The sequence below is a fragment of the Polypterus senegalus genome, chromosome 3 (assembly GCF_016835505.1).
Source record: "Polypterus senegalus isolate Bchr_013 chromosome 3, ASM1683550v1, whole genome shotgun sequence".
Classification (NCBI taxonomy): domain Eukaryota; kingdom Metazoa; phylum Chordata; class Cladistia; order Polypteriformes; family Polypteridae; genus Polypterus; species Polypterus senegalus.
The window spans coordinates 191,267,748-191,282,140 of NC_053156.1; the positions used below are offsets into that span (position 1 = coordinate 191,267,748).

A 14,393-nucleotide genomic window follows, 5' to 3' on the forward strand; every position below is an offset into this window, starting at 1 on the left:
CGGTCCCTAGGACCGAGTTTGAGAAAAACTGTTCTAAAGTAACAACAGATTTTCAGTAGATCAGACTTAATGCACAAAAATAAAAACATAGAGAGAACTTCATCTGTCTCCAATGAAAAAAAAAGATTTTTACAGAAGCTCTTTAAGTTAACAAATACATAAATAGTTGATAAATAAATATACACAAGAAGCAGAGGGTCATGATATGAGGAACTTTATCAAAATTGATGGTTAAGAATGGTGTACCACAGGGGTCAGTGCTATTTTTAATATACATAAATTATTTGGATACCAATATAAATATCAAGCTGGTTAAGTTTGCAAATGCTTTCAAGCTAAGTGGATTGACAGAGAATCATGAATGCATCGAATCATTACAGAGGGACTTAAGGAAATTTGTAGCAGATGAAATTTAATGTAACTAAATGTAAGGATGTGGGATTCATAGTGGACATGTCATTTTAAGCCTCCAGATAGTATTCAGGAGCCATCAAGAAAGCTTTTTAACAATATTTTCATCTTGATGTTCATCCTGTTTTTCCGGGTATTCTAATTGTTTAATTAATCCATTGTTTTCTAATTAGTGGGTCTGACACTAAAGTAGTTGCGGCCTTTCATGATTCAGTGTTGCTTGCCTGGGTGTCGGCTCTGCTCGTTTTTAATTGAGATCAGTGTTATCAGTTGTCACTGATTATGAATCTGGTTAAAGCAAAAACCTGAAGCCACAGTGCGACCTCAGGACAGACTTTGAGAACCCCTGATCTTGAGTACTGTGTATAGTTTTGGTCTCCAGGCTACAAAAATATAGCAGTGCTAGACAAAGTCCAAAGAAGAGCAACTAGGTTGATTCTAGGGTTACAGGGGACAAGTTATAAGAAAATATTGAAAGAACTGAGCCGTTTCAGTTCAAGCAAAAGAAGATTGAGAGGTAATATGATTAGAAGTGTTTAAAATTATAAAGGGAATTAGTACAGTAAATTGAGACTATTACTTTGAAATGAGTCAAACAAGCACAGAGGGACACATTTGGAATTACATTATTACACCTAATAGACAATATGCTGGTTTAAAAAAATAACAAAGTTACACAAATACCCGAATTTGTTCTGTCATGTTCTGGCACCCTGTTCAGAGTTGCTGTTTTTGTTATTTTTATTATTATTATTGTTAGTACTTTCTAAGATAGTTCAATTGCAACCACCTACAATGGGCCTAGGCCAAGACATATGGCAGTTTTATGCCGTGTGTGTGTATATAACTGTGTACATTTTAGGGGATTGTGTTTGTGTTCATGAATCTCCTCACTTTGTGACAAGTATTTAAAATGGATGCTTTCCATAGTTTTTACGTATGTGTATTGGTTTATATGTAATGTTTGTAGTATTTTGTGTAGAGTTTATGTGATGACACCAGTGGAAGATTCAACAATGGGCATAATGATCACCTTGTCCATTCTCCACAAGTGGTGTATTTCTTCTGTCATTTGTGTGTACTTCTGCATTTTATTTGTGTGTGTATTTTGTAAGATGTGTGTGTTTGGTTTGGCAATGTGAATAATATTTGTAGATTTATTTTGTTTGGCTACCAGTGTTACGTCTGATCTGTTATGGTTCATAGTTTTGTCATTTGTGTCATTTCCTAGTGCTGTGGTGGGGTGTACTTATAATATGGTTTGTATGTGTCTACTAGTTTATGCTGTAGTGCCAGTAATGTTTGCCGTCTGACTGTGTGTGTTCATGTCGTCTATCTAAGTCAGTAGCCTGATGTGATGTATTGGACTACTTCTTGTTCTTTGTGGCAGTATCTACACTTACTGTCAGTAATATTAGCATCCATAAGAATATATTTTCTTTGGTTTCTCATTTTTATAACTTGATCTTGTATGACCAGCATAAATCATTCTTTCCCACCAAATATATTACTACAGCTTAGCCAGCTATTCGAAACAACATTATCTACACAAGTCTGATCAAATTCATGAGAATGTCTGAAATGCAATGTTTTCTGGGTCCATGTTTGTGTTTTAAAGTTGTGTGGTTGTTATGTCCTCCAGTGTTGTTTGTAACATGTAGGTTTAGTAGTGTCTGATTTGTGTCTAGGGGACCTACTTTGTGATGTGTTGATGTATGCTTTCTTGTGTGAAAGAATTTTCTTAGGTTATTAATCGGTGTGTTGTCTAAATTAATTATTTCTGTTATACCTCTTCCTCTTTCAGCATGTGGAAGAGTAAGTCGGTCTATGGTGTTTGAGTTTTGGTATTTTCCTTTGGAGTTGTTGTAGGGTTATTTGTGACAATGTACAACTCAAAAGGAATACATAATTATTAGTATAGTGCATGTATGGATGGATTTAAGTTTGTGCTGCACATGTACGGTAGTAGGTGTGTTTTGAGTATTTGTGAAAGATGGTGATGTATTTTTTGTGTAAGAGTGTATTTAGTTTGTTTGTGTTGTATAAGTTGGTTCTGCTGGATCCCAAGGTATTTGTATAGCTCACCATCTGCCATGGCCTTGATTCGGTTGCAATTTTCTAAGGATTCCCTTTACTGAATTAATTGTTTTACATTAGCTCAGCCCAAACTCCATTTGTATATTTTGTCAATACATTTCAATTATTACTAGTATCTGTTGTAATTGTTTCTTTGCCCCTTCATATATCTTTGTTATCCAAATAGAATAGATTTGATAATGTATACTGTTGGTTTTGGTTTATGACTTAGTACCCAAATTGGGTGCTGTTTAGTCTAATTGATAATGGGTTGAGAGCAAGACAGAACCAGAGGGGGTGAGGTGAGTCTCCCTCAAAGATGTCTCGTCTTATTTGTACTGAGCCTGTGTGTACTGATTATTGTTGATACATATGTATTGCATTCTCCAATGTCCCATTAGTGTTTTTAGGCAGTATATGAGTATGGGATGCCTCTTGTATAACTAGAAAATTTCTACTAGCCATGAGTGTAGGCCAGTGTCAAATGGCTGTTCTAGTCTGTGAATCCTGTGTGTAGGTTTCTGTATTTTTTGAATGCCTTTTTGAGCGTCACAGACACAATTAACACTAGAATTACCAGAGCTTACGAAAAAACTCGTAGATCCGTCCCACCTTAACTCTTTCAGGGCTGATGTCGACTTTTGTCAAAAGGAGGAGTTGACGACGGTAAACGACCGTAAACTTTTACAAAACCAACCATTCTGTTTTAGTTGCTAGAAGGAAAGTTAGATTCATTGGTTTGACTGAGATTTCCTGCACTCGTGTGAGTAGCAAGGTGCAAACAATGGCAAAAATGACACAGACATTTGGCGACAGATCAAAGTGAACACACCGTAGATGATGTTTTGCCTGATATCTCTGAACTGGACTATGACATGTTGAACTTAGATTGTGATACAAGTGACTGAAAACGAATGTGAGGTTCCAGCTTCAGCTGATTGGTCCCCAGCTAATCATTGTACTGACAATGTTCACCAGGGAGGACTGCCACTTAACAATGATAACAGATAGAAACCAGATTGCAATGCACTGTGACTTTGACCCAGCCACGCAAAGACAGCCTGGAAGAAAGCCTGACACATATTCTTGGTCTAACTGGCAGCCACAGCATGCAGAAACAGATGTTTTATGTTGATTTCTGTGTGAAACCATTGCTTTTCAGAAACTGTTTTTTGGGAAAAATATTCAGCCCTAAAAGAGTTAAATCGATTCTTAAAATCGTTCACCAGCGTCTTTTGTCATCTAAATGTGCTGATAAAATCAGGCTGCAAGCAGCCGGCTATTCCATTCCCCCAACGTATTAGAACGTGCACAAACTTCTCCCAGCTCATGCCTTGATTGATTTTCTGGGAGTGAAGTGGAGTTTTAGACTGGAAATAATAGATCCTTATTTGGAACACACGCATTTCATGTGTGTTCCGTTTCTACAGTAATCTGTGTAAACACATTTTTAAACCAGAATCGTTTTTCATATTCTAGTAGTAATGACAAAATATAGACATAAACTATATAATGTATGAAGCCTGAAGTCCAAATATCAAAGAAACACTTTCACAAAAGGTACAAGTATAAAAGAACAAATGCGCGTTTATTCTAAAATGTAACTGCAGAAAAAAAAAAGCCAATCAGAAAACATCGTTGCACTAATGCAATATTATTTGAAAACAAACAGCGTCAGATCACCTGTAAAAGTATGGTATTTCGAAATGTTTGCTTTTTTTCAATCTGATTCTCTCAGTCAGACTGTATGTTTGTCTCTTATTCAGTGCGCGCAAGAATATGCAGGTGGCCAGATGCTGTGTGCTACAACATGCTGGCGGTGATCAACGCACATTTTAAAAAAAGAAAGAGACAAATATATGTGTGACGTTTTGAAGAAATCACTTTATCACACGATTTACCTTTATTTACTTACTTCCTAAAGCCTAAAGTCACAAGCAGTGTGCAGAGGGCATGCTCAAAAATGTGTGTAATGCCATGGAAAGTGCCTGGTGACACTTTAGTATGCAAGCAATGGTATATGCATTCTTGCTCCGATGTAGAAGGGAGCTGAGTTTACCTCTTTTATAGCGCGTCTATATGAAAACAGCAGTGTCAGATGCGAGGGTGGGGTATGTTTGGGCTCATGCACGCGGCTGAGATAATAAAACTGACTAAAAAATAAAAAACAAAGCTAACCTTTACAAGTATCATAAATTACACCGGCTGTTACAGACTGAAGTCAAATGTATGTTTTTATTCTAAAATAGTAAGACTAAGTACAGTTTACTTCTCAAAATGCAGTAGTGCAAGATCAAACTCACGACCTTTTGATTCCAAGTCAGCAGCTGATTCTATTACGCCATGGAGGCAGTCATAATTAATGGGTGTCAATGTCGCATGCTAAGGCGGCTTTTTGTTTCTGCAGTTATATTTTTGAATAAAAGTGCAATTGTGTTAGATTTGTACCTTTTGTGAAAGCGTTTCTTTGACATTTCGACTTCAGGCTTCATACATTATATAGTTTATGCCTACATTTTGTCATCTATACTAATAAAAGGCAAAGCCCTCACTCACTCACTCACTCACTCACTCACTCACTAATTCTCCAACTTCCCGTGTGGGTGGAAGGCTGAAATTTGGCAGGTTCATTCCTTACAGCTTCCTTACAAAAGTTGGGCAGGTTTTATATCGAAATTCTACGCGTAATGGTCATAACTGGAAGCAGTTTTTCTCCATTTACTGTAATGGAGATGAGCTTCAACGCCGTGGGGGCGGAGTTTCGTGTGACATCATCACGCCTCCCAAGTAATCACGCAGTACATAGAAAACTAGGAAGACCTAAAAAAAAGCGCTGAAGAAAACATGCATTATATAATTGAAAAGGCAGCGAAACAATAAGAAGCGAGCGAGTGACATATACAACCATATTCATGACTTCTGCTACTTGAAACAAAGCACGATGTAAACCTACACTTTAAATTAAGTTCATAGACAGGCTGCGCTGGCGTTTGTAATTTAGTGCCTGCCCATATAAGGCCGTCCGTCAGCGGCAATCCAATAGCAAACTCCCACTAAATATTCACGGGTTAAGGACTGTGCTTATGCAGAGGAAGATGAGATGGTCAGGGTGGTGTTTGGTACAAACTCAGCGAAACTGCGAGAGAAAGTTTTAAGTGCCAGGACTAAGGTAACATTAAATACAGCCATGGACATAGCACGAGATGGCACCAGCACAGCTGGGAAACTTCGATGCATGTACACCGAGCGGCTCACGTGAACTGGCGCAGTGCACAGATAAAAGCAACAGTTCCAAAGAGCTGAACAAAACCGAATTACACAATTGAAAAGGCAGCAAAAATATGAAGCGTCTGATACATACAAGCATATTCATAAATCCAAAACAAAGCACACGTTGGAAAAAGTCAATGTCCCGCTAAAGGAAGACAGTGTAAAAAACCGTGCATGCAGTGTGTCAGGTCTCAGATAAAGAAGAAGACGAGCTGTTTATTGATGCAGTAAGAAACGAATCGATGAATGAAACCTGTCATCTTTACAACGATTGACAAACACGGAATGTAACTTGAACACAACACATCCTACAAATACGAACCTGATTGAAAGAAATAATGATAATCAAATCCTTGATGACAGCAACACTCAGTAACACTCACAAAACAAATACTGTATATTGACAGTCATGTTACGTTATTTTTAAAATGTTCCCTTTTCTTTTCTAGCTTTTTAACACACTACTTCTCGCTGCGATCGCGGGTATATATATATATATATATATATATAACCCGATCTACATACTCGAATAATGGATACTTTATTCGCCATCAATGATTGTTTTGGTAAAGCCATACTCAGTGTATTCATTAGATGAGCGGTAAAAAGTAAGAGCGAGGGAGGATGACTTATTGAGGCATGCAGGCTGTAGTGCGTCAACTCTATCTGAATTGCGATCACATTTGAAAAATATATCTTTTCAAGTTCTATTTAGTCCATATGTGTCAAACTCAAGGGCAGGGCCACATCCGCCCGGCGTAATTATATCCGGCCCGAGATCATTTTATATACTGTATTATTGTTATTAAAGCCGGGTATATGAAGCGCTGGTAACACAATAAACTACAGATCCCATAATGCAGCGCTTCAGCTGCCTTGCCGAACACTTACCGAGTTAATCAAGTTATTGCGAAGCTAGCTCACACGATGCTGAAGAGAAAAGTTGATTCTGAAAATAGAGCCTTTAAAAACCGATGGGAGGCTGAGTATATGTTTACTGAACCCGTGTGTCTCATTTGTGGAGCTAATGTGGCTGTAATTACAGAATTTAATCTAAGACGGCACTATGAGACAAAACATCAGGTTAACCTGAATGCAATGCAGAAGATACAGAAAGCAGCATAATTAAATAAGAATCTGACACTTCAGCGGACGTTTTAACCCGTGCACAATCACAAAGTGATTTCAAGTGAAGCTGCTTTTATGGGAGACACAAATGCACCAGTGCACCTTGCCCCACTTTCCCTGTTGCCAAGTAATGTTAAACCAAGTCGTCACTACGGTGTTCCCAAATCGCACTTTGCTGATAAACTGAGCGCACTGAGTTTGCACGGCGCTTTGGTGACTTTGAAGAACAAAAAGTCCGTCTACATGCGGCTCGAACCTTGTGCATGTTTGGTAGCACATATCTGTGTGAGAAGCTCTTCTCAGTGATAAAGACTAACAAAACAGCACACAGGAGTCGCCTCACTGATGAGCACCTGCAATCCATCCTGAGAATCTCCACAACACAGAACCTCACACCAAACAGAAACGAACCTGTGGCCAAAAAAAGATGCCAGGCGTCCAGCTCTAAAATGACATATGAGCAAAGACAACTGAATGATTTGATTTGTTATTGCTGAAAGGAACACATTTTATTTATATTTCTAGGTTTTGTTATGCAGCATGTTCATATTTGAATTTGTATAATTTTGACAGGATATATTTTTATGGAGAGCAAAATCTTTTGGGATATTTAAAATCTAAGTTTATTTTTATATAAAATTACATAAGAGTAAAGAAATTTGAATGTTTGTTCTTTTAACGTTTACTTTATTTCTAACTTGTATAATTTAGACAGGATATATTTTTATGGAGAGCAAAATATTATAAGTTGTTTAAGGTTTGAGTTGATTTATTCACGAATAATATTCCTGTCTGTTTTACCATTCCTACCAAAGATATTTCTGTCGACTAAATAAAAATTCCTTCTATTTAAAATTTAAATAGAACTTGAACAAATACGATAGTTCATAATATCCACGCAGACTTGCACGTAAGAGCGGGAGTTATCCGTTTTAACAAGCAGCGTATTGCACTGATCTGAAATAGCTGTGTGTGTATATATGTAGATATGTATGTATATGTATATATATGTTTATATATGTGTGTGTGTATGTATGTATATATATATGTATTTATGTGTGTATGTATTTATGTGTGTGTGTATATGTATGTGTATATATGTAGATATATATATGTATATATATATGGATATGTATATATATATATATAGGGCGACGGTGGCGCAGTGGTAGCGCTGCTGCCTCGAGTTAGGAGACCGGGTTTGCTTCGGGTCCTCCCTGCGATGAGTTGCATGTTCTCCCGTGTCTGCGTGGGTTTCCTCCGGGCACTCGGTTTCCTCCCACAATCAAAGACATGCAGGTTAGGTGGATTGGCGATTCTAAATTGGCCCTAGTGTGTGCTTGGTGTGTGGGTGTGTTTGTGTGTGTCCTGCGGTGGGTTGGCACCCTGCCCAGGATTGGTTCCTGCCTTGTGCCCTGTGTTGGCTGGGATTGGCTCCAGCAGACCCCGTGACCCTGTATTCAGATTCAGCGGGTTAGAAAATGGATGGATGGATATATATATATATGTTTATGTGTGTGTGTAAATATATATATATATATGACAACAACACTCATCACTCACAACAGTGACAAAACAATTACATTGACAATCATGTTACGTTATTTTCAAAATGTTTCCTTTTCTTTTTCATTGCTTCTTTAACACACTACTTCTCCGCTGCGAAGCGCGGGTATTTTGCTAGTCTACTACTAAAATATAAAAAAGGTTTCTGTTTTAACAATGTGTTTACACAGATTACAGTAGAAACGTAACAGACATGAAATGCGTGTGTTCCAAACAACGATCTATTATTTCCAGTCTAAAACTCCACTTCACTCCCAGAAAATCAATCAAGCCATGAGCTGGGAGAAGTTTGTGCACGTTCTAAGTCGGTGGGGGGATGGAATAGCTGGCTGCTTGCAGCCTGAGTATCAACACATTTAGAGGACAAAGGACGCTGGCGGAGAGCTGTGAAAGGATTTAAGAAGCGATTTAGGGTGGGACAGACTCTGGTAATTCTATTGTTAATAGCTTGCACCCCATATGTTGCCTTTGGCAGCCATTTTGTTGTTCTGTAAGAATTTTATCTGTGATATGTGGGTATGTTTTGTTTGTTATGCACTCAGTACGGATTTTGTAGAGCGTAGATCTGTGGTGTCTTGTGCTTTATGTACATTGTGTCTTCTACTAAAAACTGTGGTGCCTCTTATTGGTTCAGTACAATATATGTCAGTTTGTCTGCAAGTACCAAGTGCAGTGAACCTGCTATAGAAGAATTTGTAATCTCCTAACAAACCCAGTGCCTTCTATTAGTGTGTTTTCTTTATTGTTTCTGTGAGATCTTTTAAGGTGATTTGCTTAAAGCACTATGCCTTTATTTTATCTATCTTTCTTGATAAACGCTGCTGTGCTATTATCTTGAACCGCATTAGACCAAAAGGAAAAACCCCTGTGTGAGGTTTTCCTATGTTAGCATACCACTGCTTTCTGTTAATGTTGTTAATCATTATGTGTCTGTTGAGTAGCTTTTCATTATTGTGGAATTGTGTGTTGTCTTGTTTTCATACTATGCCTAATCTGTTTTTCTAGTTTGTGTTCCCAGGTTGGTTTTCTGGATTAGTGTGATGATGTTGTGTTTTGTGTATTTCATGTTTTGATTCCAAAGTGGGTGATGGTGGTGACTGCAAATGCATAGTATGCACATCTGTTTGCACTTTAAATGTGTCTGGGTATTATAGAAGTATATTTTTGTCAATGAGTTTTGTTGTTTGTGACAGTTTCCTTATGTTTAGTAGTTTTGGTATAAGGTGATGCTGAGTGGGGTGTGTTCCTGTGTTATTTCAATGTCCTCTGTCAGTTTGTGTAGTAGTATATAATCCTCAATGGAAAGGATCTTGGTTGGTTCATTGGTATCACTGTCAGTTGTTGTTGTGTCCCATGTTTTGGGGTAAGTACAGTTGAGTGTGTGTTCTGCCTGTGTATTTGTTGTTGTTGGAGTTAGGATATAGCGGGTTGGATAATGGATGGATAGATGGTATTTTTTGTTTTTTTCTGTAAGTTAGCAGCAACTTCCTGTTTTATTTGTTCAAGTCCTGTTTTGTGGGATGAGATTATGTGTGAGGATACTTTGTTGATGATCTTCAATTCTTTGTCCTGTGATTTGTAAATGTGTGTATTTCCATGCAAAGGCTGTATCTTTTGTCAATTTAATGCCCTGTCTGCTCTTACTGCATCTTAGGAGCCCCAGATATAGCCAAAGCAAGTTTGGGCTTGGTGGTCTGGTCCGCCACCCCTTTGGCCATAGCAGTAGCCATACTTGATCTGGTATTGCTATTGTTACCAGTAGCAGAAGGACATTATAGCAAACTTTTCAAACGCGGGGCTCTCCCTAACTCATGAACACCAGTCCATTTTATCCTGGGTAACAATCAAGGCAGTATTAATTCCATTTCTTGTTATAACCATTTTTCATTGAATATTTAATATCTCTGCAAGAGCAGGTGGTGATCTACATTATTCTTTTCCCATTCCCGCGACCTTACCAGCATCGGTGGACCTACCAGGAGCATAAAGCTTCTGCTGGCATTGCTCAAAGGATCATAAGTACTAGCAAATCCCCCTACCACAACAAGACCTTAGGGAGGTCATTTTTATTTTTATGTGTGCAGTGCTCTGAGATTCTAAAAGGGTAGACCATTAAAAACAGAAACAAACAAACTTTTAAAGAACTATTTTAGGCAAAAACAAATGAAAAAATTGATTGAAAGTTTATGCACAATAAAATGTGAATGCATATTAAAATTTAAACAGATTTTATGATTACTATGTGCCTATCAGTCTTGCATTGGTCTCTAAATCTGTGAAACAAAGGCCTTTATTTTTCATTTTACATCTAAATGTGGCGCATGCACAGACACATAAACAATGTAAGGAAAACAAAGGGAGTAACAGATAAAGCAACATGCAGATAATAAACCAGAGTATAAAGCAAACTATTCATTATTGAAATCGTGTGCAGTGTGATGCTGATTAGCATGTGCCACTCACATTTGTGTTGTCTTTTTTTAAATATTAAAGAAGTCAGCCAGTTTCCCCTTCTTTAAATGATTTTCACAAGTCACCAGAAGGCAGAAGTGAATCACCCATTGTTTCAAACTAGATATGTACGCAAATTAAAAATAATATATATGCATATGATATATTTTGCAGCTATTACAACTATAATAAAAAATAAAGGAGATGAAAAACAAAATGAGAATATGAAAAATACAAACGCGGGGGAGGAAGGCTCAGTTGATCAGCTGCTGAGGCCTGCGGCAAAGATGAAAACAAAAGTGAGCTCAATTTGGTTAATAAAATTATGAGGCTTCTGCTTTGAGGCAGCCCTTGGTCTACAAACTCGGAAGAGAGAGAATTAGTGTGCTCAAATGCCATAACCAGAGCAGAAGGTCTGTTTGATTCCAAGAAACAGGGTCATTTTTATGTGATGTGAGAATGAGAAAGCAAAGAGGAGGATAAAGAGGACTTGAGAAGTGAAGAAATGAAGAATGAGCCAGAACTGGAAATTTTCTAAAGCATAGCAAAGAGAAAATACCCACAGCATTAGAGCCCATGAATCTGATATCAGATCTTTAGCAGGATATTTGAACTTTTTCACATTCTTACCAGTGAAAATGGACTCTCCAAAGATTTAAAGTCAGATAGATTCATGACCAATGCCATTTGTCTCAATAGAAAGGTTAAAGATGCTTTGGAAGCTGGACACCCCTTATACAAACTAAGTTGAGATGAAAAGACTGTCCAGTTATTTATGTTTGGATATCACAGTTGTGCAGTTTGGTTGACTGACATTTAATGTAACAGTTGTTTGTCTGAGAACTGACCATGGAATCCAACACGGAGAACTTGACTCTCACACCTCACAACACCCGACTGAAACAAAGTGTTTACAAAGGACTTCTTTTTACCTTTCTTTTAATTGTTTTTCTCGTCTCTCTTCTGGGCAGCTGGGCAGTCCTCCGAGGGTATGTGGGGCGTTCAGAGAATCCATTTCGAATTTCCATTGATTATACTGGTTATGGAGATGAGGAGACAGCGGCTGTGGACTCCCTCCTGATGTCCAACTGCAGTGCAGGTAAGGTTTACTTAAGATTGGTAATTTTAAATGGCTGTTGCTATTTCCCATGAAGCAGAGACAACTGAAACATTTTATTGAAAACTGTGATTTATTTATTATCTTTTTCATTAAACTTCTCATTCAGTTTATATATGGAAAAAGTTAGGGAAGTTTAATTAGAGAGCTATGCCGTTGTTGAAACAAAAGTAATTTTTTTAATTATTGTCTTTTGAATGAAAAAAAATGTAAAAGCAAACAGTGTAAATTTACTTTCATTGGTATTTTAATATGGCATTTTCTTCATGTAGGTCTGTAAAATTGTTCATTATTCATAAAGAAATACACAATAGTGCATTGTAGTGAGTAGACTGTTACACTGGGAGCGACATTGTTTTTATGTGCAAATCCTACCAGGGTTCACTGTGTCACAATGAGAAAGTAATTTAAATGAAGTGTGCTCCAGCAGATAGAATAGGGGTGCATATTTAAAAAGATAAAATGGCATCAGTAAAGTGCTTGGGGCTCTGCCTCACTTTGAAAAAAATCATTAAAAAATAAAATATACTGCTGCAAGTACAAGTGTCCTGGATTCAAATCCCATATCTGGTTATCATATAGAGTTTGTATGCTTTCCCAGTATCTGCATTGGCTATTCGATAGGTACTTTGATTTGCCTTCCATATTGTCTCTATGTGAATGCCTGGTTAAATGGGGATTCCAAACTGGGCTTGGGTCTGGGTCAGGGTGGCTGTAGTGAGTGTGCCCTGTGACACACTGGCACCCTGGTAGGAATGATTTCTGCCTTGCGCCTGGTGCTGCTAGGATAGGCTTTGGACCCCCTCAGCCCTGAACTGAGGGTTTGAAAATATTGTATTTTGATATTTCTATTATACTGTCTGGTCTTTTCTTTATGGCCCTAATGGTTTGTGTTTTTTCACAAAGTAGGGTGTCTAGTACTACTTTTGGCTTTTTGGTGAAGGAATTGTTCCAGTGCAATGATACATGCATTGAGGCACATGCAACATGAGTTTGTGGCTAGAAAAGTGCTGATTTATCTTACAAACTTTATATCTCAAAAAAGAATAAAACATAAAAACACTAGTACAATTTGAAATATGAATATATACTGTATATTACATATACATATAGATGGGGTGTGTATGTATATTTGCATGATTCTAGAAATGTGAATGTATATACAATACATATATAAAAAAAATTGTGTATACATGAACTGTATAGATACAATGAGAGAGAGAGAACAGTGGAAGTAGGGTTTCATGCTACAGTTGAGAAAAAATGTTCCTGGAGAAATACAAAAAGGGTTTCAACTACTAAAAAGAAAAAAAAATCTAATCCACTTAGTCCAGTTGAGGATCACAGAGGCAGATGTCTGTCCTGACAGTGTTGGATGCTAAGCAGTCCAACACAGTTAATTCTTCTCATAGTCACCAATTTACGGTCGTGGGCATTTGGAGGCTGTGGTTTCCAGTGAAAAACCAATGCAAATATGCGTAGAATGTGTAAACATTATATTGGCAGTCCCAAGGTTGAAATTAAACCCAAGTCATGTACTCGTTTTTTTTTCTAAATGTATTGTTCTGAGAATCTCCCATTATCTTTCAATGAAAGACTGTGGTACATCCTTAATCCACTTCAAAGGTGTTGTAATTTGTTTTAAAGACCTTTTGCATAAAATTACAACTCCTCATTAGGCCACTTTCATTATTTATAAAGATAAATACACTCTATTCCAATTTAACTGTAATTCCTGTAAATTCCCTCTTTCAGTTCCTATACTGTTGGCTTTGCTGCCACCTAGTGTATATTTTTCTTTATTCTAACCCCTACCCCTAAGTTAACCATTTCTCTTACCATATGTTTCAGAACCCACCTCTTCCATTGAATGATAACATTCCAGAAAAATGGAAGCTAACATCTTCTTATTTAATTTAAGTCTCTTTAGTTGCCATCTTTCTTATGTAACCATTTCCACTTTACTCTGATATAATGGAATTAGTTTTTATGGATTAAGAAGAAACCTGATAATTAAACACCTCTAGAAAACTTCAGATGTCTTCACAAATGTACCAAAACCATCCATACTCCAAACTTGTGTTTTATTCTCCAGATGTTGTAGTACTGTGCAGAAGTACAAAGACCATCTAAGCTGACTTCTGCATTCATCTCGGTCAACTTTTATCATGGGTCTTTCAATTTGTATACTAAAAGATGTTTTAATACAAGCTAAGAATCAGCTGTTTTTCAGCATGGAACATGGTCCATTCGAGGAGTCAGTGCTCCCTGCTGGAAACAACCATGTAAATCTTGGGAGTGAGATTTGAACAAATTGCTTTGTTTACTGAGCTTTGGGGTGAGTAGGTTATGGAGCCTTAAGGACAAAGACGAC

General features: G+C 37.4%; 1 protein-coding gene across 4 annotated transcripts in view; it reads left to right on the forward strand.

Moving 5' to 3' along the window:
* Positions 1-14,393, forward strand: part of alk (ALK receptor tyrosine kinase) — a 1,762,427-nt gene that overhangs the window by 1,473,581 nt on the left and 274,453 nt on the right. For 3 of the 4 annotated variants that reach the window (XM_039748331.1, XM_039748332.1, XM_039748333.1), the window contains one exon: positions 11,874-12,001. In XM_039748331.1, coding sequence (XP_039604265.1) covers positions 11,874-12,001 — 128 coding nt within the window. Of the gene's footprint in view, positions 1-11,284; positions 11,316-11,873; positions 12,002-14,393 lie in introns of those variants that run through there. The other variant, XM_039748334.1, reaches the window with a different exon arrangement.